Raw genomic sequence first — 20965 nt, 5'->3', positions numbered from 1 at the left:
AACAACGGAATTAGAACAGAATTAGAATGAAAACAACAGAATTAGAATGAAAACAACGGAATTAACATGAAAACAACGGAATTAACATGAACAGAACAGAATTTGAATCAAAACAATGGAATTTGAATGAAAACAACAGAATTGCAATAAAAAGAAGGGAATTAGAATGAAATGAATAGAATTTGAATGAAAACAACGGAATTAGAACAGAACAGAATTTGAATGAAAACAATGGAATTTGTTTTAAACTTCCATTGTTTTCATTCAAATTCCATTGTTTTCATTCAAACAACAGAATTAGAATGAAAACAACAGAATTAGAATGAAAACAACGGAATTAGAATGAAAACAATGGAATTAACATGAACAGAACAGAATTTGAATCAAAACAATGGAATTTGAATGAAAACAACAGAATTGCAATAAAAAGAAGGGAATTAGAACAGAACAGAATTTGAATGAAAACAATGGAATTAACATGAAAACGACGGAATTTGAATGAACAGAACAGAATTTGAATGAAAACAATGGAATTTGAATGAAAACAACGGAATTAGAATGTACAGAACAGAGTTTGAATGAAAACAACAGAATTAGAATGAAAACAACAGAATTTGAATAAAAAGAAGGGAATTAGAATGAAATGAATAGAATTTGAATGAAAACAACGGAATTAGAATAGAACAGAATTTGAATGAAAACAATGGAATTTGAATGAAAACAATGGAAGTTTAAAACAAACAACAGAATTAGAATGAAAACAACAGAATTAGAATGAAAACAACGGAATTAGAATGAAAACAACAGAATTGCAATAAAAAGAAGGGAATTAGAATGAAATGAATAGAATTTGAATGAAAACAACGGAATTTGTTTTAAACTTCCATTGTTTTCATTCAAATTCCATTGTTTTCATTCAAACAACGGAATTAGAATGAAAACAACGGAATTAACATGAAAACGACGGAATTTGAATGAACAGAACAGAATTTGAATCAAAACAATGGAATTTGAATGAAAACAACAGAATTAGAATGTACAGAACAGAATTTGAATCAAAACAACAGAATTAGAATGAAAACAACAGAATTTGAATAAAAAGAAGGGAATTAGAATGAAATGAATAGAATTTGAATGAAAACAACGGAATTAGAATAGAACAGAATTTGAATGAAAACAATGGAATTTGAATGAAAACAATGGAAGTTTAAAACAAACAACAGAATTAGAATGAAAACAACAGAATTAGAATGAAAACAACAGAATTAGAATGAAAACAACGGAATTAACATGAACAGAACAGAATTTGAATCAAAACAATGGAATTTGAATGAAAACAACAGAATTGCAATAAAAAGAAGGGAATTAGAATGAAATGAATAGAATTTGAATGAAAACAACGGAATTTGTTTTAAACTTCCATTGTTTTCATTCAAACAACGGAATTAGAATGAAAACAACGGAATTAACATGAAAACGACGGAATTTGAATGAACAGAACAGAATTTGAATCAAAACAATGGAATTTGAATGAAAACAACAGAATTAGAATGTACAGAACAGAATTTGAATCAAAACAATGGAATTTGAATGAAAACAACAGAAAACAACAGCATTTGAATGTACAGAACTGCTATCTGCGTTTCTCTCTATCCTCCTCTTTCGGCTTACATGTTTACTACATATAACAAGTACTGGAGAGCGAGCTGCTTTCGTTCTCAGTCCTACTCACTCCTCTCTTACTGCAGTGCTGTTCTAGCTCACTGTTGCCCACGCAGAGCTGCGCCATTTTGGAAATCTGCAGCTCGTTTCTGATGGCTGCAATCCATGGCTCTCTCTCTGTTTTTTAAATAAGTCACCTGTGCTGTGAGGCAGTGGAAAACAAGACGTCCTAATTTACTCAGTAGGCTTGTTTCATATCCAAATGCATGACTTGTCACCAGTTAAACGATCCTCTTGCTTTGCAGAATTGAACCAGAGCAAGCGAGACCATGTTGAGTTGTACTTGCTGCTGAGAAACGTGTAATTATCTACATTTCCGTTTCTGTCCTTTTCTGTCTCCCTCAGTTTCACAGCTATTGTGTACCACAGTTCTCTGATACGTTGGATTGTCTTGTTAAGCAGCAGCTGGGATTTTCTTTGGAACTACGCATGAAAGCGCTTTATATTTTTATAGTTGTTGATTTTGTGGGATTGTTGCTCAATCAAGCCACATAATTTGAATATGACAGTTCTGCCAGTTACCAGTGTTTTTATTTACTTTTTTAGATTAGATGACAGAGACCTAGTTTGTTTTCCTCTCTAACCTACCCTGTTTCTTACAAGTTGCTTCTCTGCTTTTGTCTTCCAGAACTTTTCTCTTCACTCTTTTTATTCTTTTAATTTCTCATCTTTTCTCTTCATATCTCTCCTACATCCTCTTTCACAGCACCCTCTCTTCAGTGCCTTTCTTTATCTCTGTACGGCCCCTCTATCAGCCCCCAGCCACCATGTTAATTACACCACAGTTCTTTTTCTCTATTATTCACCACTCTGCTATTTCTGTCACCCTCACTGCTGTGCCTGCATTTGCTACATCGCCAGCATTTTGCTAGGGTCTGCAGTGGCTGTTGAAATGAGGAGGGGGCATGTACTGGTGCCCAATTCAACAACAAATGGTTGTTTAGCGTCATCTGATTGGCACAGATTAGTGGACTGTTGGCGGTGGTGTGGAGGTGGCAGTTGCAGAAGACCAGGCAGCTTCATTGCTGCTGTCTGTGCACTGCAGACTGATCTATTTGCCTGGTTTCTTTAAACGTGTCTTTAAATGGACTTTTGCTGTCAACAACATCAAAACGAGCTGGATTGCTCACATAAAGCCAAATTAAACTCTATTAATGGGTGCATATTTATCTATGCCACCCTCACTACTGAAGTTAGAATGGCTGAGACAAGTTGCAGTGCAGAAAACGACATCTTAAACGCTAAGCAGCCGAACAGTTTGTATTATGATGATGACGACATTTTGTGCATTAATGCCAGAGTTACTGAATGTGGTAAATGTTTATCAGTGCAAGCTACTTCACTCCTTGATTTATGTAGATTAACTAACTTTATTTAATTTCAAGTTCATGTTCAAATATGTAGTTTTGCTAGTATTCAAAGCACTCTCAGATCTTGCAGCTATTGCGTGTACAGTTGCCATCAATCGTAATGCCTTCGGTAGATTTAGTTGCTTATTTTAGGCACTGTAGGGCTATGGTAAATGGATTGGAACCTCTCAGATAGGACCTGAAGTCTGTCTGCGTGTGCCTTCTTCAGTGTTTTACTTATTTATTATCTTTATGTAGACACACTAGACTGAACAAGGTGTGACAGTATGCATTTTGCAGGAAAAAGTGACAGAAATAACTGATTTTCAGGCAATGCAATGAAGAGATTTTTTTTTTCTTTAAGTAATTACTTTTGAAGTAATAGTAGATACTGTGGCTCGACATATCACACATCAAATGAAAACAACTCAACTATTTTGATTTAGCAACACAAATTTTTGTAAAATCAGTATATAAAACATGACCGTCTGTGAAAACCGATCAAGCACACAGACAGTATAAAAGATGGTTGTAGCTACTTTGAGGTGGCTGCAGGATTTTTGTCATCACCATCTTACTATTTTGAAACCACATGTAATGAGAAGGCGGCAGGTCTGGCTTTAAAACCACACTCTATTATAAAATCGAATTTGTTTTGTATTCAGTGTGACGCTAAATGTGTGAGTGAGCCCACAAACTCAGCAGGATTAAGCCACAAAGCTTTATAGGCTATGGGATCGCAGGTCTTTTTGCATCCACAGGTATCACCCCCTAGCAGGTTTTTGTCTATGATTAAGCTTTCCAACACTAATTACATTATACTTATACAGGTGGAATTTAATAAATGTATGCATGAATGCATGTATGCATGCATGCATTTTTTTACATCTGTCTCATGGATTGTTGGGAAGTTGGAAATAAAATTTGAGTAGTTTATTACAGCTCGACCGATATTATTAGGGCTGATATTATCAGCTGACGTATGTAAATAATTTTCAAATATCAGCTGATAAATAAAAATTAAAAATGTAAAGAACTTCTCTCTTGCTTTTGGAACATCATGAACACAACAATCAGCTGGATGCAAACAAAGTTAGGCAGAGCATAAATGTGTAATCTACAGCTTGTTGTTACATTAATATTTATTCAATGATAATAATGTTATTACTATAACAATACCTAATACCTGTATTGCATGTTGCGACAGATCTTACCAATAAAATGTACTTTCAGTGCAAATGTCGAGCTATCTTTGCTGGGTTTGCTGTAATATTATTTAAACTCACATTGAAGGATGCTGTTTTAAGTAAGTCTAACTTGAGTCTAACTTCAGTCATGTATGAATGACCACATATGAAAAGTAAAAAATGCTCATAAGTCAAAGACAAGAGAGGAGTTAAAGTACGAGTCAAGTTGATACACCTAAAAGAAAAGTCACTGTAGCTTGCTACTAACTAACCACCCTTTATCCTCAGAAAAATCATCTCTGCTTGCATGAATAATAGACCAGCATTTCATGAGGGCAATTGGCTTAATGGACCTGATTCATCATAACTTGCATGACCCAGATGCTGTCCTGTGTGATTTAAAGTGCACACGGCAGCAGGGTATTTCTTGGCTTAGAATGGACCTCTGGAGGCTGACTTTGCTCGTAAGCACAAGTGGTCCACATTCGCTAAAGGCATTGACTCTGTTGCCTTATTTGAGAAATATCTTTGAATATTCCTACTATTTCAGATCATTTCATAAACTAAAAATGGATACTATGCTTCAATAAATTTAGCTATAATCAGCAGTTATGGTCATGAGTGCGCATGCGCCATTAGCGTGCTGCCTGCTGTAACCCCTAATTTCCCTCGGGATGAATAAAGTATTCTGATTCTGATATAGAGTTGGTGACTTACCTGACTTGTCTTTGTGCTAAAACCCCCATTTGGTACCTCACCAAAATTCCTGACTGTCCAAGAGCATAGTTGGTTTCTGATGTTTAGTTGTGGGACAAATACAAACATGTATACACATGCTTTCATGCAGGGGATGTAGGAAAGCTCTGAGTGTTGCTTTCAAGGCATGTTAATGACCTCAGGACAGTGTTTAGAGAATCTGGTCAGGATGCGGTCTTAACTTATTCTTTCTCACATGCAGTATTCTGCTTCTGAGGAATTCTCAAGTGAAATATTGTTTTTGGCATAGATGATGGTGAAGCCTGGGTAAATGGCACAATTGGGCATTACAAGGTTATTTGCACTAGGAAGCTAGTAGGATGTAGACAGTTTACTATCTGATCAAAGCATAAGTGGCACTTAAGTCAGTTTCTCCTAAGTAACCTAAGTAGTTAAGGTGTTGCTCTCTCCTAATTAATCTGTTAAAAGCTTAATTATACAGTGTGCTACATGTGGTACTTGAAAACCACATTGTATTAACCAATACTGTAAATCTACTGTGAATCTTTTTGATGTATGGCATTCAGAGCCAGTAAATAACACACTCAAGTACCAGCATAATAGATAAAAACAATCTGAATCTCTGATCTGTGATGATGTGCAACATTCTCTGAGTTTCCACCAGATACGTTGTTATTCTTCCAGTGACTTTTGTACAATAAGATAGAATTTTCACCCAGGCAACCCAGTATGTCAGACCTTTCTGTTAATGTATCCACCCGCCATAATGTAACTGTGAAAATACATTAGTGATTCGCTTGGTTCTTTCTCTGCTGTTGACAGAAAGGCAGAGGTTGGTGAGTAAGTTGAGCTACGCCACAAGGAGAGCCCTTAATGATGATTAATGCTGTTCACACGCAGCCGGCTATAATGAGTAAACACAAGTACATGGAAATCGGGTAAACAACTGAAGGTGAGAGTAGTTTTAAAAACGGTAAAGTCATGAAATCCAGAAAATTGGGGGGGGTGGGGAAGCTGTAAAATTCTGTGATAACTTTGTCTTCTCTTTCTTTTACCAACAGCTGATAGAAGCTCTAAAAGGTATAAAGGACCTTGTGGCTATGCTTTGTATTCTTGGATCCATGCAAACTACAGAAACCTAAATAATAGTAGTAGTATCCAGGCGGAGAATGAACCATGGCCTTACTAACATTGTTTCTCACACATGCACCAGAAAAACAGGAGATTCCTTCTGTATTTACTGTTCGCATGATTTTTTCCTTGCACATTTTGCTTTGCTTGGACATTTCTGTGTTGTAAAAACAAACTCACCATCTAATTCAGGCCAGAGCAAACAAGCTATAGGTGTGAAAATTCCCAAGTCTCATTGTAAATTTGGGGAGAGGCAGCAGTTTCACAGGGAGCAACTCGCATGCACTAACATGCACGCATGGCCAAAACTTTAGAACAGTAAAGTGAAGATTACAACACACAGTGCAGGAGGTGTGGCTTTGCTAAGGACACCATTACTCCAATGGCCTCATAAGAACTGAGTGCAAAATTGAATGAAATTGAGTAAATCTGTTCAATGAAATGGTGGCGCAGTCGCCAGAGGCAGGTATACTGGTGCCTTAACACCTGTGCTATCTACCAAAGTCATTTTTATCTGTGTTAAAAAATAAAGCTCATAGATACCTAGTACCTGAGCAGAATGCATATATTCCAGCATTAAAGTGACTGCCCATTGCTGTAACTATTGCTAACATACACACACAGACCCTCTCTCATCACTCAAATCTCAATGCTGCTCTCCGCCTTCCACTGTTATTCTGTGGTAGCTGGGGAAGTGGAAGCGCTGTAGAATAAACTATAAGAATACCTTCAGAGCTCTCAAAAGTCCCCTCTTACATTTTAGTGAGCAAGAGAGGAGACCCCAAGCTCACCACCAAGCTCTGCAGAGGGAGGAAAGAAAAAAATCTGCAAACCACGTTCATCTTTCCACACAATTACAATTTCAGTTTGAAAGGCTCTGAGCAGAAACTCCAACACTTTGGACTGCCTGCTGCCTGGCAGCTTTCAAAGAGAATGTTTGATTTTATTATTTTTTTTTTTCTCCTTATCTTCTCTGTGTCTTGGCCTAGCATTTCCTCATCTATGCTCAGACAAGCTGAGATGAAAAGCTGTTTACCTTTCAAACAGCTCTATAGTATTCAAAAGTGCTGTAGGTCATGACTGTTACTGTGTGACAAGCACACATTTCGTTGTTTAGGGGACATCATTTATGCAGAACTCTTATTGTTGACATGTTTGTGATTTCTGAGAACACTTAAAACCATCAGTGCTACTTTTTAAAATGTCTCTTTATATACTTTTGAACTGCTGAAGTCTTCAGGAAGTTTCAAAATATTTGAAACTGTCGGGCCACATTGGCAGAAGGTTTAAACCAAATGAAAGTTGGAGTATGTAATGCTGCTGAGCCTGGGAAAGATGACATGGGTGAGAAAACAAGAATGTGATGCAACAGCGCTCATTATCTCTCTGTTTGCTTTGTTTGTTTAACTTATGAGACAGACAGAGAGAGAGACATGGAAATGCAAACTAAATGTCTGCATCATAATCTGGACCCCAGTTGGTTGAGGCAACCAACTTGCCTCAGTGGTCACACTGATGCCACCAGTGTTTTGGCACCTGGTGTACAAAAGGACATGCTGTCAAAGATTAAGTCAGTGTTCCTCTCTTTCTGTTATTTGTAATTGGCACTGCTCACATTAGGCTTGCATTGCACCACGAGCCATCCAGGAAGCAATATCTCTTTGAATTTACGCTCAGTAGGTTTTCCCCATTATATACTGCAAGTCCAGAAGCCTGCAGCTTGAAGCTTTGGCTTAGAAACTGTTTCTGCTTTGAGCCTGTGAAAACCATTGAGACATAACGTAGTATGCGTTGTCAGGACGTAGAAAAACATGACGTGACTTGACCTGACTCACCAGTTGGTGTAGTAATGATGTCTGTCTGGGGAAACAGGTGTGCAATTGTCAAATATCTACTAACAGAAAAACATCACAGTTAGAGAGTTATGCTTCTTTTTTCTTCTCCTATTTTTCTTTTATGGTTTTCTTAAATCTTCTGCCTCCACACTTCTGTCTGGTCTCTGATTGGAAGGTACTTAGAGTATCTTTGCTAAACACAGGTTTGGGAAAACTATCCATTTTCTTCTACACAATACAGGTTGATTAAAGAATGGAGACTATTAATTTTCTTTGTACCTTTCTGAAAATACTAATTGAATGGATTGAAGAAACAAATCGTAGCGTTTCTCTGCACCTGATCTGCTCACATGCACACACATACCATACCATTCACACTCAATGCACTTATTCCTAAACTTTATGTGCCGCCTCTTTAACGGTCTCTTTTCATGGTGCAGAACTAGCCTCCATCAGTCAGTGAGAACTCATCTGCTCTGTAATATTCAGGTGCATGACTCACTGTGCACTGAAGCATATTAATAGTCTCACAGTGACAGTCACCGGCACACCTGGACTGCTTAATGGCAACTTTAGACTGGCAGAAACATTAAAAAAAAAAAATAATAATAATATTTAATACTCCATAGTTTTATTTATTCTTCATCAGTGTTTTTGCTAATACATTATTTTACTATACTAACTAGCCCAGTTAAATATTAACATCTACACTGATTTGCCACTTTGTTAGGTACATCTTGCTGTTACCAGGTAGGCCCCCCTTTAAGAACTGCCTTATTTCTTCAGGGCATAGATTCAGAAAGGGGCTGGAGACATTTGAGTCCATAATCATATGACGGCATCGTACAGCTGTTCAATGTCACATTCAAGAAAGCAGTTTGAGATGATCTGAGCTTTGTGACGTGATGCATTATCCTCCTGGAAGCAGCCATCAGAAGATGGGTGCAGTAGTCATAAAGTGACAGAAGCAGTCAGCCATTCTTCTCTGGCATCAACAAAGCATTTTGACTCAGAACTTCATCTCACATTTTCTCTTTTTTAGGCCATTCTCTGGCGAGAGACCTAGGAGATGGCTGTGTGGGGAGTTTCTGAAATACTCAGACCAACAAAGACAGGCACAAACAGCCATGCGACATTCCAAGTTATTTAAATCGCCTTTCTTCCTCATTCTGATGCTTGGTTCGAACTGTTCCTAAATGCACTGGGTTAGTGCCATGTGATTGGCTGATTAGATATTTGTGTAAAACAAGCAGTTTAAGAGTGTAAGAAGCGAAGTTACCACTGAGTGTAGACACTCGTAGTAACACTTTAACTTACATCCTATAGTTAGAACACATCAGCTGTGGTGATCATTACCATTTTTTTTAACATGCACCGCTGAAAAAATGACAAATGTGTTTAATGGTTTTCATCTGATGTCACACATAGCTGACGTGTTCCAATTACAAAACTCAAGTTGCAGTATTACTTCAATGAGAAGTTTCATGTTGGTTTATTTTTATTGAATGACAGAAAACTACACTCATCAGCCACTTCACCATATAAAAGGAAGTGTGTATATGTGTGGGAGTGAATGCAACAAACCATCTGTTCTAGACGTGACGTTTGTACCCACAATAATTGGTAGAGCATTACATAATTCTTTGCAGGAAATGTTCGGGGGAATTACAAACCATATCATCTCTTACTGGTAATGAGGTCACACTGAAGTCGCTGTTAAGTGATTACTTATTCAGACAATTACACTAACTCCAGGTTGAAATCCTCATGGAAACTTTTATTGGAATGATGTGGAGCGTTTACTTGGAAAGGGCCGTAACTGCCAGTCGCCAAACATTGACTGCTTAATTCAAGATAAATTAATGGGTTACAACAAAGGGGTTTCCACATTCTGAATGTTACTTTAAAGCAGAAATGTTTTCTTGTAGCAGAACACAGGAATATTTAAAGGGTGCACCCAGTGATAACAAGCAGCCAACGCCCCTGTTCATGGTTTTGTTGCCTCAGAGGTTTTGAGCCAGAGGAAAAGGAAAATCACCAGAATTACAGAATTATAATCATTTCTTGTCTTTTTTAAAAAAAAACCATGTTATTAGCTCATTGTACCTCTGTACATAGTCATCCCCACAGCCATTCTGAGCCAAAACAAACCCTGCTTTTTTTTTTTTTTTTTTTTTAATGGTAATGATGTCAGTTATACAATGCTAATGCCAGTTATACTATTTCTTTTATAAATGGTAATGATTGTTTAACAGTGCTAACAAATTGCCTCACAGCAAGAAGGTCCTGGGTTCAAATCCATCATCTGACTGGGGCTTTTCTGTGTGGACTTTGTGTGTTTTCCCCGTTTCTGCACGGGTTCTCTCTGGGTACTCCGGCTTCTCTCCTCAGTCCAAAGAAATTAAGTTAGTGGGGTTAGGTTTATTGGTGATTCTAAAATGGCCAGGTTGTACCCCGCCTCTCGCCCTATGATATCTGATTTATTATAATACATAGTAAATCTGCAGTATTGCAGTTAGTTTACATTTTTCCAAGTACGTCTCGACACATTTATATGTCTGTATGTACAACAAAGTACTAGCCATTGTAATGATTCCTACTATGGAAATTTACAGTGACTAAGCTGTAAGACATCTGCAAATGCACAACAGTCAAATTAAAAATCATGTTTTGTTTTTTTTTCAATTTTATTTTTGGGTTCGTTTTTTTGTGTGCAAAATTCCCACTGTAGAGAATTGAACTTGCTCTCGTGTAAATCTCTAGATTTTTATCTTTTCAATCAAGTGCTTGATATGATATTACACATCCGCTTTCACTGTGTGATAATGTGCTTGGGGTCCCAGCCACTATCATTTGTAAGAAGTAAATAAGTCCCTCTGTTGAAATAAGTTTCCTGCCAGCTGGGCCAACAGATAACATCAGCAGCCATTACATTCACTGGGCCAAGGATGCTGCGCATTTACCTCAGGAATCGACCTCATTTAGACACTGCTAAAGGTTACTGAGTATCTGTCAGTATAATTGGTCCTCAGTGGCTGCATAGATGCGTGCAACGCCACATTCATTCATTTTGAATTGCCAGTCTTCCAGCTAGAGCTGGGCGATAGAACGATAACGATATGTATCGCGATATAACTTTTACTCGATAGAGAAATTAAGCTATCGCGATAGACCTCGCCGCTCTTGTCCTCTTAAAATAAAAAAAAAATAAAAAAAATAAAAGTTTAGCCAATCCAAACTAAGTAGCGCAGAGCCGAACCAATCACAGCCGCAGCGTCACGTCGCGTGACTTGTTACGTACAGCACAAGTGCCAAGCCGCACGTGTGTTTGTTTGGGAAGCAGCCAGCGGGTAATGGAGCCAGCGCGTAATGGAGGAAATGAGTGTGCCGACTAGAAAAATCAACCGAGCGTGACCGAAGAGAAAACAGATGATGGTTCCAATGCCGGAGAGATTGTCGAACGGAAGAGCCATAGGAGTTCCGTTGTGTGAAGGTATTTCGGCTATTTCAAGTCTGACAAAAAACAGAGTAGCGTGCACTGTAAATTGTGCCGAAAGCAAGTCTGGAAATACAATAAACTGGTGCATGCGTCACACTGTGCGCCACGTTATTGTTTCGGTGAAATGAATTTCTACAATACTGTTACTGTTAATTCTACTCTCTGCAGTGTTTAAATGCTTACATATACACACAGTTACTGTCCGTCCACACATACGACTCGGTTCTGCTTCTATGCCCCAGCTTTGTTTACTTTTTCCCACCGAGGCTTCTAGACTTCTGATTGGCCAACATTTCGGTACGGTTAGGAATCTAGCGCCACCTGCTGCTTTGGCATGTTCATAGCAGCGTTTTCCTTCATTTCTGCCTTTACGTGTGGACGGGATTATTTTTTTAAAACGAAAACGGAAAATCTCCGTTTTCAAAAATACCCGTGTACGTGTGGACGTAGCCTCAGTCTCTGACTGGAAGCGCTAATTCGTCATTCGGCTTTTGTCAGACTAAAGTAACTGTTACAACTGTTTGAAAAGCTAAGCTATACAACAAGGAGAGATTGAGAATTTCCTTTTAGTTCTCAGTTTACTTGATATTGACAAAAGTTAGTCAGTTTTGTCTGTTCTTCTGTAACACAAACTAAGATTTATTTTTACAATTAATATTTTGTTTCTAAGTGGAATTGACAATTTAGTCTGTTTCGTTTGTTCTATTTTGAAACTTAAACGCTTTAGCGGCTGCCTTTTGTGTAGTTTGCAATATTTGCCTTTATTTATCTGAAAAAGTCTCATGTTCCTTAAGTACATCTACCCTGTTGAACTTATTATAGGAAATAAATATTTAAATCAAAACAAGCTGCTGATTATTTCACATTTTACTTGTGAGCAACGGCACATTTAAATCTTACAAATATAGTTATTTGGCTTATATCGTGATAGATATCGTTATCGCCTGAAATGAAAAAAACATATCGTGATATGAAAAAATCTCATATCGCCCAGCTCTACTTCCAGCCAAGCATACAGTTAATCCTCTTCCTGTTTGCTCAGTTCTGAAACTCTTTCACTGTTTTTTTTTTTTCTCCACGTACTATCCAACTCATTTTTTTTATTTATTTATTTATTTTATTAAAAGTACTACGCAATCCTCTGTGGAATAAGTGAAGGGCACTCTGCAGCTAGTTATTCGGGATACAGTTTTTGAGTGGTAGTATCTTGGAGACGACACTGGTTCATAGCAGACTTTGTGGAACGGGAGGTAAAAACAAATGTGCTGTTTTTGATGGTGATAGCTGATGTGACAGTGCTGATTTGAATGATTGAATATGTTCAAAATACCAGCATGTGTGCTTTGTTTTTACCTCTGCACAGCCAAATGGATAATGGGACTATTTACCCAGGATATGTTCTGCAGAAATGATCAAAAATAAGCAGGAGTGTGGTGGAGAACTATTCATAATCAGATTTTGTGTAACAACAGAACATGTAAAACAGTTGTCAACAAGATTTGTATATAAATGAGAAAATTATAAAAAATATTTTTAGCCTAATATCAACCCAGCGGATTTTGTGCAAATTAAGCAGCTTGTGGATTAGAACATCCACTTGTTCTCTTGTTTGCATTAATTTGGATAAGAAGAAATTGAAATTTGTTCTTATTTGGTAGAAGAAGCCTGTTATGATTAGCTTCAAGGTCAGTAATGTTATCAACTTGTATCCACATACTTTTGTAATGAGCCTCAGGATTGGGTGTTATTGTGCAAGCAGTGTCCTCATTCACAAGGGCCTTTATCAGTCAGACAGTCTACAACAGAAGCGAGAGATCTCCTATTTTGGAATGACAATTGAAGTACTGCAGGGATTACTGTACTGCAAACAGAGCCGCAATGGCCAGTTTATTCTGTAATAGGACCAAAATGTGTCTGAATATTGGGAAACAGTCTTACAGTTACTCAGCCCCTTCTTCTGCTTTGGTTAATGGGAGAATATCTGTTCATTTGAGTTTAATTAAAGGAGCCTCGAGTGGGGAAAAAGTTGAACCAATCGATGTTGGTCTACAGTGGGTTGAAAGTATGCCAGCGTCGTACTGATTTTTGATATTTCCAATGAAGTAAAAAGTTTGACAAGCTTTTGCTGGCATAGAAGAAAATCGCTCGCAGGAGGTTCATCTATATTCATGTTCTTTCAGTTTCACAGTTCGCTCTCTTTTGAGACATTTGAAACTGTTTATAAAGCACCCAAGATGATTGTATATCTGTTCTACTAATGAGTTTCTGGAAAAAATGAATAAAAGTAAAACGCGGTGATTTGCAAATCATTGTAACCCCTTTGAAAACAGTTGTACTAATTCACCAATGGAGACAAGACAATTGAGAATTGTTTTTTTTCTTTTTTTTTTTTTTTGTCCCAAAACAATCTGCAGAAAATAGAGAGGCCTCTTTAGGAAATCCAAAATGTTCCCTTAGTGTTTGGCTCCTCATTATGTGTGTAAGGGAAATAGATACTTGTGCTCAAACACACATATGCTTAAGTGAAATGAAAGAGAATTTGGTGTTCAGTGAGCATTGGGAAACTGAGCAGATTCTGTAGTACACCAAAGCACCATAGATCTTTTTCAGATCAGAGTTAGGTTACAGATGATATTAAAAAGATCTTAATTTCTACTTGGAGCTGAACCACGTAGATGGTTTCCGTTTTAAAGACATGGAGAAATTTGTGACATAACCATGAATCATGTTAGCGATCCACAGTGTTTGTTCCACTTACATTAAAGATTACACTCAAAACGCTCAACAACTCTGTTACACCTATTGTTGTGGTTTTCCCAGTTAATCCACAAACCAAGAAAAGGTAATTTCATGAAAACTGCTCACAGCGAGTTCTGTGTGAAGCGATCAATACCCACTCTTCTTTCTCTCACACGCACACACACTTACTAAAACATGCACCGTACAAAACTCTGTATCACCATGGTGATTCAGAATGTGGTCTGAAAGGGAGAAGTGGTGCATTATTATGGACCCACCAGTAGACGAGCACATACTGGTCCTTGTTAAACTTGTGAATAGTGCTGTAAAGCAATTACTGCCACATTGTGTTTGACTGACTAAATGAGCTGCCCATCCTTACTGTGGCATCCTGTGAGGGTTTTTTTTTTTCCTGCTGTATTACTTTAATCTCCATCCTTAAGGTACTTAAGTGGCTCTAGTTATCTAATAGATATTTTGTTAACCTAATAATGTCTAGTAGAGTACTTTTGCATGATCCACATTTAAAAAAAAAACTGTTTACTTGCCTTGCACTGCAACTTGGTCCAGCACCCAAGTTCATTCATTTTGCCAAACAATCTAACTTTACCTAACTTTGTCCTGATTGCCTGCCACTATCAATGAGCCAGAGCTCTGCGGTGGACATGGCCATATTAATCCTGCTGATCTATAACATAATGAGTATACAAGAGAAGGAAAAAAACTGTCTGAAGTAAGAGGAGTTTACTTTAGAGCAGGCTGAAGCTTAAGCTTTTTTTTAAATGTTTTTAATATTTGTCATGTTACTATTGGGCATCCACAATTGCATAAAGAGAAAGGGGAAAAAAATATTTTAAAGATATTTTTAAATATAGCATTTTTTTTAAAGACTTTTGCTGTTGAATACCCTGCTAGTTTTAGAACACATTGAAAAGTCTAAGCTAAGAAGCTCCAATTTTGGAAAAAGGGTTTTGCTGGTTAATGTACTCTAAAGAGCCTGAGGAGACTTCATTCTCAACTTTACAGGCTGTGAGATACTCCCTATGACTAGATAGCAGACTGGGCTTGATGTGTAAAATTACTAGGCTCTCACGTAGCTGTTAATTAAATAACAGGGAATCTAATCTTTGACACTGCAGTAAAAATGGATAGACTCTAAACCCTAGAGTATATTCTGTATGCTGTATATGAGGATCTCAAAATTTCACAAAAATACCATAGTTTCCTATTTCTTTACTACTGCAGTAGAGTATCTGAAAGAAATGTAATACTAAAGAGTATGTAGCACTGAATGTAATTTGCCTTGTAATCTGACTTGTCTTCGGTTTCCTTCTGTCTTTGCTTTCTGTTTTCTCTCTCTACTGTTCTTCCCAGTTGCCGAGTTCCAGATAGAAAGAGTCCCCTGTCACCTGATTCCTAAGCAGACTGCTTGTAAGAGTCTTCAACAATAAAAGTTGGCCATCAACTAATTTCTCTTCATCAAGACTCACTACTGTAGAGGTACAAAATACCCCCCCCCCCCTTTTTTTTTTTTTTTTTTAATGCTTAAAATCATTAGCGCCATTTATCCTTCTAGATTGTCTTCGTGTAAGCTGACCATTGGGCATATCGTCTCCAGACATGACAGGCTTTTCATGACTGTAATGGTGTCCAAAATCCCCCCAAAGAGATGGACTCTCTGGGTTCCTACAATGATTTTTTTTTTTTTTTTTAATTTATGTAGTTCTCTGTTTGGGACCATTTTTTTTTTTTTTTTGGGTTATGTTTTCAGAAATCCAATGCTGCTGTAAGGCAATTCTCATTTAGTTCCATTGTATGCACCTTGTATAAAATATAAATTCGATTTTTTGGTGAACTTTCTCTTAATGTCCCAAGTATTGCGATGCAACTATTGATAAGTGTTGAATTTAATATGTATATTGCAATTTTTAATTAAACCTTTTGAAGGCTCAGTGTTTGACCTGTAAAATTCAAACTCAGCTATTTTTCCATTGGTTCTTAAGCTTTAACAACTATGATAACTATACTACTATAGTTATTAAATATTGGTCTACAATAACTATTATATTACTAAAGAAAATATTGAATTTTTCCTGTTTACTTTTCCTTTTCTGTTTCCACAGCACTAAATGTCCCTTAGCCTCTTGAATCACTTCACTCAGTGGCCGTTATGTTGACCCGAATCTAATCTCATTAGCACCCCATCCTTACCTTTCCCTCCCATCTCCCAACACCATTTCCCGACTCCGTCATGACCAGTCTGAAGCGCTCTCAAACAGAGCGCTCAGTTGGGGGCTCGGTGTCGGCTACCGATGAGTTCTACACTCGTCGTCTGCGACTGCCTAATGGAGGGGCACCACCACCTCGCAGTGAGAGCGCCCACATCTCCTCTTCTTCAACCACGGGCACCAACCCTGGTGTCCCAAAGATGGGGGTTCGGGCTCGTGTAGCTGACTGGCCACCAAGAAAAGATGGGGGAGGAGGGGGTGTTTGGCACATCACTGTGGAAACAGACTCACCCAGCTCTACCAACACCACTAGCTCTTCAGGGTCAGGAAGTGGAGATAGAGAAAGACTTGAAAGAGGGGGAGGAGGTGGTGGAGGAGGTAGTGGCGGGAGTGGTGGGAGTGGAGGAGGGGGGGTGTCAGCCGTCACAGCCCATAGCAATCTGTCAGCCAAGCTCGGTCACCTGATAAGCCCACAGGACTCATCCATGCTGCGCAACATCCACAACACACTAAAGAGCAAGATGCAAAGCAAGGGAAAGGACAATCGCTTCCTGTCACCGGATGGCTATCTGGGTTCCCCTCGCAAGGGCATGAGACGCATCCGCCAACGCAGTAACAGTGATATAACTATCAGTGAGCTCGACGGGGATGGAAACGAGGGCTGGTCGTTCTCCGGGTGGACACCCATGCACCGGGAATATGGCAGCACTTCATCTATAGACAAGCATGGTGTGTCAGGAGAGAGCTTCTTTGATATGCTAAAGGGATACCAGTCCGCTGAGGCCCCGGATCAGCGAAGCCCAGCTCCAGAAAGGCTAACAGAACTCCTTACTGTTGCTCCCATAAAACAGGCTGCTCTGGATCTGCCAGATGGACCTTTAGGTCCAGCCAGAGGTAGTCCTGCCAGTCGGCTAAAGGAACGAGAGAAGCATTTGAAGAGAAGGTCAAAGTCAGAAACAGGTGGAGAGTCGATCTTCCGTAAGCTGCGCAGTGTAAAGGTGGAGGGTGACACATCAAGGGCTGGCTCGGATGCTGAAGATGGTGGGAAAGGGGATGAGAGTGGACCACCTCCCAAACCCTGGGCATGCCAAAAGGGATTTGCCCATTTTGATGTTCAGTCTCTACTCTTTGACCTCAATGAGGCGATTCAAAGTCGGCAATCTGGAGCCAAACGCAAAAACACCACTACTGGTGCCTCCGCTGCAGCTGCCGCCTCTGCTTCGGCCTCGTCCTCTCTTTCGTCTAATCAGAGTGGAGTGTATGGGTCACCTTGTGGCTCCCAAGAAGAGCTAAGCAAGGAGGGGACAGGAGGCGGTACCGACCCTGGCGATGATAAGAGCAATGATTTGGTTCTCAGCTGCCCTTGTTTCAGGAATGAGATTGGTGGAGAGGGGGAAAGGAACATTTCTCCTGTTAAACAGGTAGGTCTGCTTGAGTAGTCATTATATTTTCTTAGATATATGCAAATATTGCAATGCATTTTAATATATAAAACGGTTTCTCGGGTTCTGCTGTTTTAATATTGATGCTGCAGTCTGCAGATGTGTATTTTGAAAACGCACTGAAAAGCGCTCAGATTTCTGCATATTTAAGATGTAAAGATAAAAATATGATGATGTGGTTTACAGCTTGCTGGCTTTACCTTTCCTTTTTATTAATCTTCCAGCAGGGAAGCATAGGAAGCGGTGGGAGCTCAAGCAATTCCTCTGGCAGTACAGAAGAAGGCCCTTTGGATGCCACCCTCACTACCCATTTTACCAATGCAGGTGTGGCTGTGTTGGAGGCTTCCAAGGACGGGCCTAGTCAACATGCCGACAGGTCCAAACGATACATTGTGGAACATGTTGACCTTGGTGCCTATTACTACCGAAAGTACTTTTATCTCAGAGGTGAGAAAATTGGATAGTTTGGGCTTTTTTGATTTGTAGTTCTTAAACTTTAGTGGGTGCTTTTCAATTTGTCTTACTGAACGTTTCTAGTCTTAGAGCAAATGCTGTGGACTGTATTGGCAGAAAAAATACAATTTGTAGTGTTTTAGACACTAATTAGACAAGGTGCAGAAGTTGTACTTCATTCTGCATTACACGTGAGAAAACCTGGGAACCAGCAAAGAGTCATTAGTAATGTTGCGAACGTTCTGTAAAGTTTTAATAGTTGATATAACTCAGCTGCAATACACATAGTGGAATAATTGCTCAGGTTTTCTTCCTTTCTGTAGTTTTATCTCTCCTGTCCTCTGTCATCAATTTATGTCTGCATCTGAAATCCCAATACTTTTCACCCTTAGAGCACTGGAATTACCTGGGGGTAGATGAGAATCTGGGCCCTGTGGCGGTGAGTCTGAGAAGGGAGAAGCTGGAGGAACACAAAGACCATGGACAGCAGTACAACTACAGGGTCATTTTCAGAACGAGTGAGGTAACATACATTCTGACAAATAGTGTGCCATCTGTCTGACGTGTTCACGATTTTGTTATATAATTATTATTTTTTAATTATGTTTTCATTCACCAGGGTAAGCTTGTAGCTTTTCTAGCTATTCCCACTGTGAAAGTTCATGTGAATATATCTGTCAGTATTTAGTATGCTCTCCTGAGTGATCTTCCTGAAATGCTTTTATGAGTTCAAACTGTGTAGGAGTTGACATATAAGAACTGCTCCCTGCTTATTGATGAAGCCATTTGGGGGGAGACATTATAAAAGCTTCAGCTCAAGGCTGTCGCATACAGCTCAGGATGCTACCGCTTCCGCTCCTTGATACCACCTTAAATTACTGCCCATTTGATCTTTATAGTTTCCTCCCATTTGTTTAGTCCAAATTCTCAACTTTTTCGTGAATCCCTCTAGCCCTTGTTGCCATCAGTAGACACAGTAGAACCATAGATGCACGTCCTTATTCGCTGAGCTGAACACCCACCCACCATCTTTGTCAGCCTTCATCTTTGAAGGGCTGAGCTGTGCCATTTTGCAGCTCAACGACACTAAAATAGCACCTGGGGTATTTGAGTGAAGAAGGTAAAGCATTGCTTTTCTATTAAAGCGTGCCATGAGTAATAGCCCTTGCAATCTCTTGGGATGACGCACGACCTACTGTGCTATGTTTTCCTCTATTTTTCTTTCCTTCTCTTGCCTCTCAGTCTCTTCTCTAATTGCTATTTTCAGAGCAGGGAGCTTCACAGGTTTAGATATATTTATGTGCCTGCGTGGGAGTGAGTGGGTTGCACTAATGTTGAAGACAAAAGTCCAGGGACCAAAGAGGACGACTGTCCTTTTAATACTGCCCATGATAAGTTTAAAGTGCTTTTCTTCTTTGGTTTGTTTAGTACTGAGTGCGCTGGCAGCAATTCTGGACTTTCCAAACACCACGTGAAGGCAAAAACACACAAGTGGCATGGGACCACTACTGACTAACAGCTGTTAGTTGATAGTAGATATTCAGATTCTGGACTTTCAACAGTCTTCCTGATTTATTCATGGATGTCCTCGTTGAGCTTTTTTTACCCCGAAGCTTTAGTATTCACACTGAAAGCTACAGCAGCAAAATCTCCACTCTATTTATTTATTTATTTTATTTATTTATTTATTTTATTTTCTCCCTTAGCCAGACACTTTTCTGCATTTTGCTTTCCCTGTACCAACAGAGAGTGGGGAAAAAATATCTGTTTTTAGATTTTGTGGAAAAAGATTAATTTCATGTGTGATCCTAAACTGAATTTAATTGCATAGATTAAGGCCTCATCACAGGCTTCCTTCCAGTTTTCCCAAAATAGAGTTACTAGTATTCTACAGAGGGCTGGATAGCTAGTCATGTTGTTGTTTTGTTGCCTGTTACAAAGAACAAACACTCTGCGTGGAGCAGGAAGGAAGAGCCAAGAGAAGAATTATCTAACCAGCAACTAATCTGGACTCGATCTGACGGGTGTGCTATGAAGCAAGTTTATTTGCATTAACAGGCTGGATAAGCAAAAGATTAAAACTATCAGCTTTCTCTTTGAACCTAGGTGTTCTTTATTTAACTCTTCTTCTTCTTCTTTTTTTTTTTTTTAATCTCTTGCTTGAGTGCTGCCTGCTTCAAGACGAGCAGGTTATGGAGAGCTATGAAAAACACAAAGCACAGTCTTTTGGCACAGAGATAGAATTGCAGTCAAACAGTGTCTCGATATTACATATTTTCCCGCTATGCATTTAATTTCTAACATAAATGCTGCGCATTAAAGCTTTCACATTTTAACTTGATATATTTAAATATGATACCTAAAGAGGTTAATATGCTCCCATATTGAGGGATAAGTGGAAATCAATTCAGTTTTAGCCAAATCAAAGTGAATTTCATTTCAATCATTGAATATTCTGTGATGAATACCAATAGACCAATCAAATCTCCATTAGCTGTGGAAGCAGTGTAAAACTGCACAAAGCATGAAAATGATTTAATCTGCACCATCAGCAGGAGAAGTGAAAGGGTTGCTAAAACTGTGACCAAATAGTTAAGCTGGATAGTGTTACAGTAAGACCACACCCCTTTGGAGCGGAAGTAGCAAGTTCGATTCCCTTCCAG

General features: G+C 38.8%; 1 protein-coding gene across 1 annotated transcript in view; it reads left to right on the top strand.

The window, feature by feature from the left end:
- The window catches only part of sipa1l1 (signal-induced proliferation-associated 1 like 1), a 100868-nt gene that overhangs the window by 49500 nt on the left and 30403 nt on the right, over positions 1 to 20965 (top strand). The window contains exons 3-6 of the mRNA XM_080883854.1: positions 15554 to 15679; positions 16303 to 17828; positions 18074 to 18296; positions 18695 to 18825. Coding sequence (XP_080739980.1) covers positions 16431 to 17828; positions 18074 to 18296; positions 18695 to 18825 — 1752 coding nt within the window. The 5' untranslated portion in view covers positions 15554 to 15679; positions 16303 to 16430. The remainder of the gene's footprint in view (positions 1 to 15553; positions 15680 to 16302; positions 17829 to 18073; positions 18297 to 18694; positions 18826 to 20965) is intronic.

Source organism: Rhamphochromis sp. 'chilingali' (assembly GCF_963969265.1).
Source record: "Rhamphochromis sp. 'chilingali' genome assembly, chromosome: 5".
Taxonomy (NCBI): domain Eukaryota; kingdom Metazoa; phylum Chordata; class Actinopteri; order Cichliformes; family Cichlidae; genus Rhamphochromis; species Rhamphochromis sp. 'chilingali'.
The sequence above is the reverse complement of the archived record's forward strand: the minus strand, read 5'-3'. Positions and strand labels throughout refer to the sequence as shown.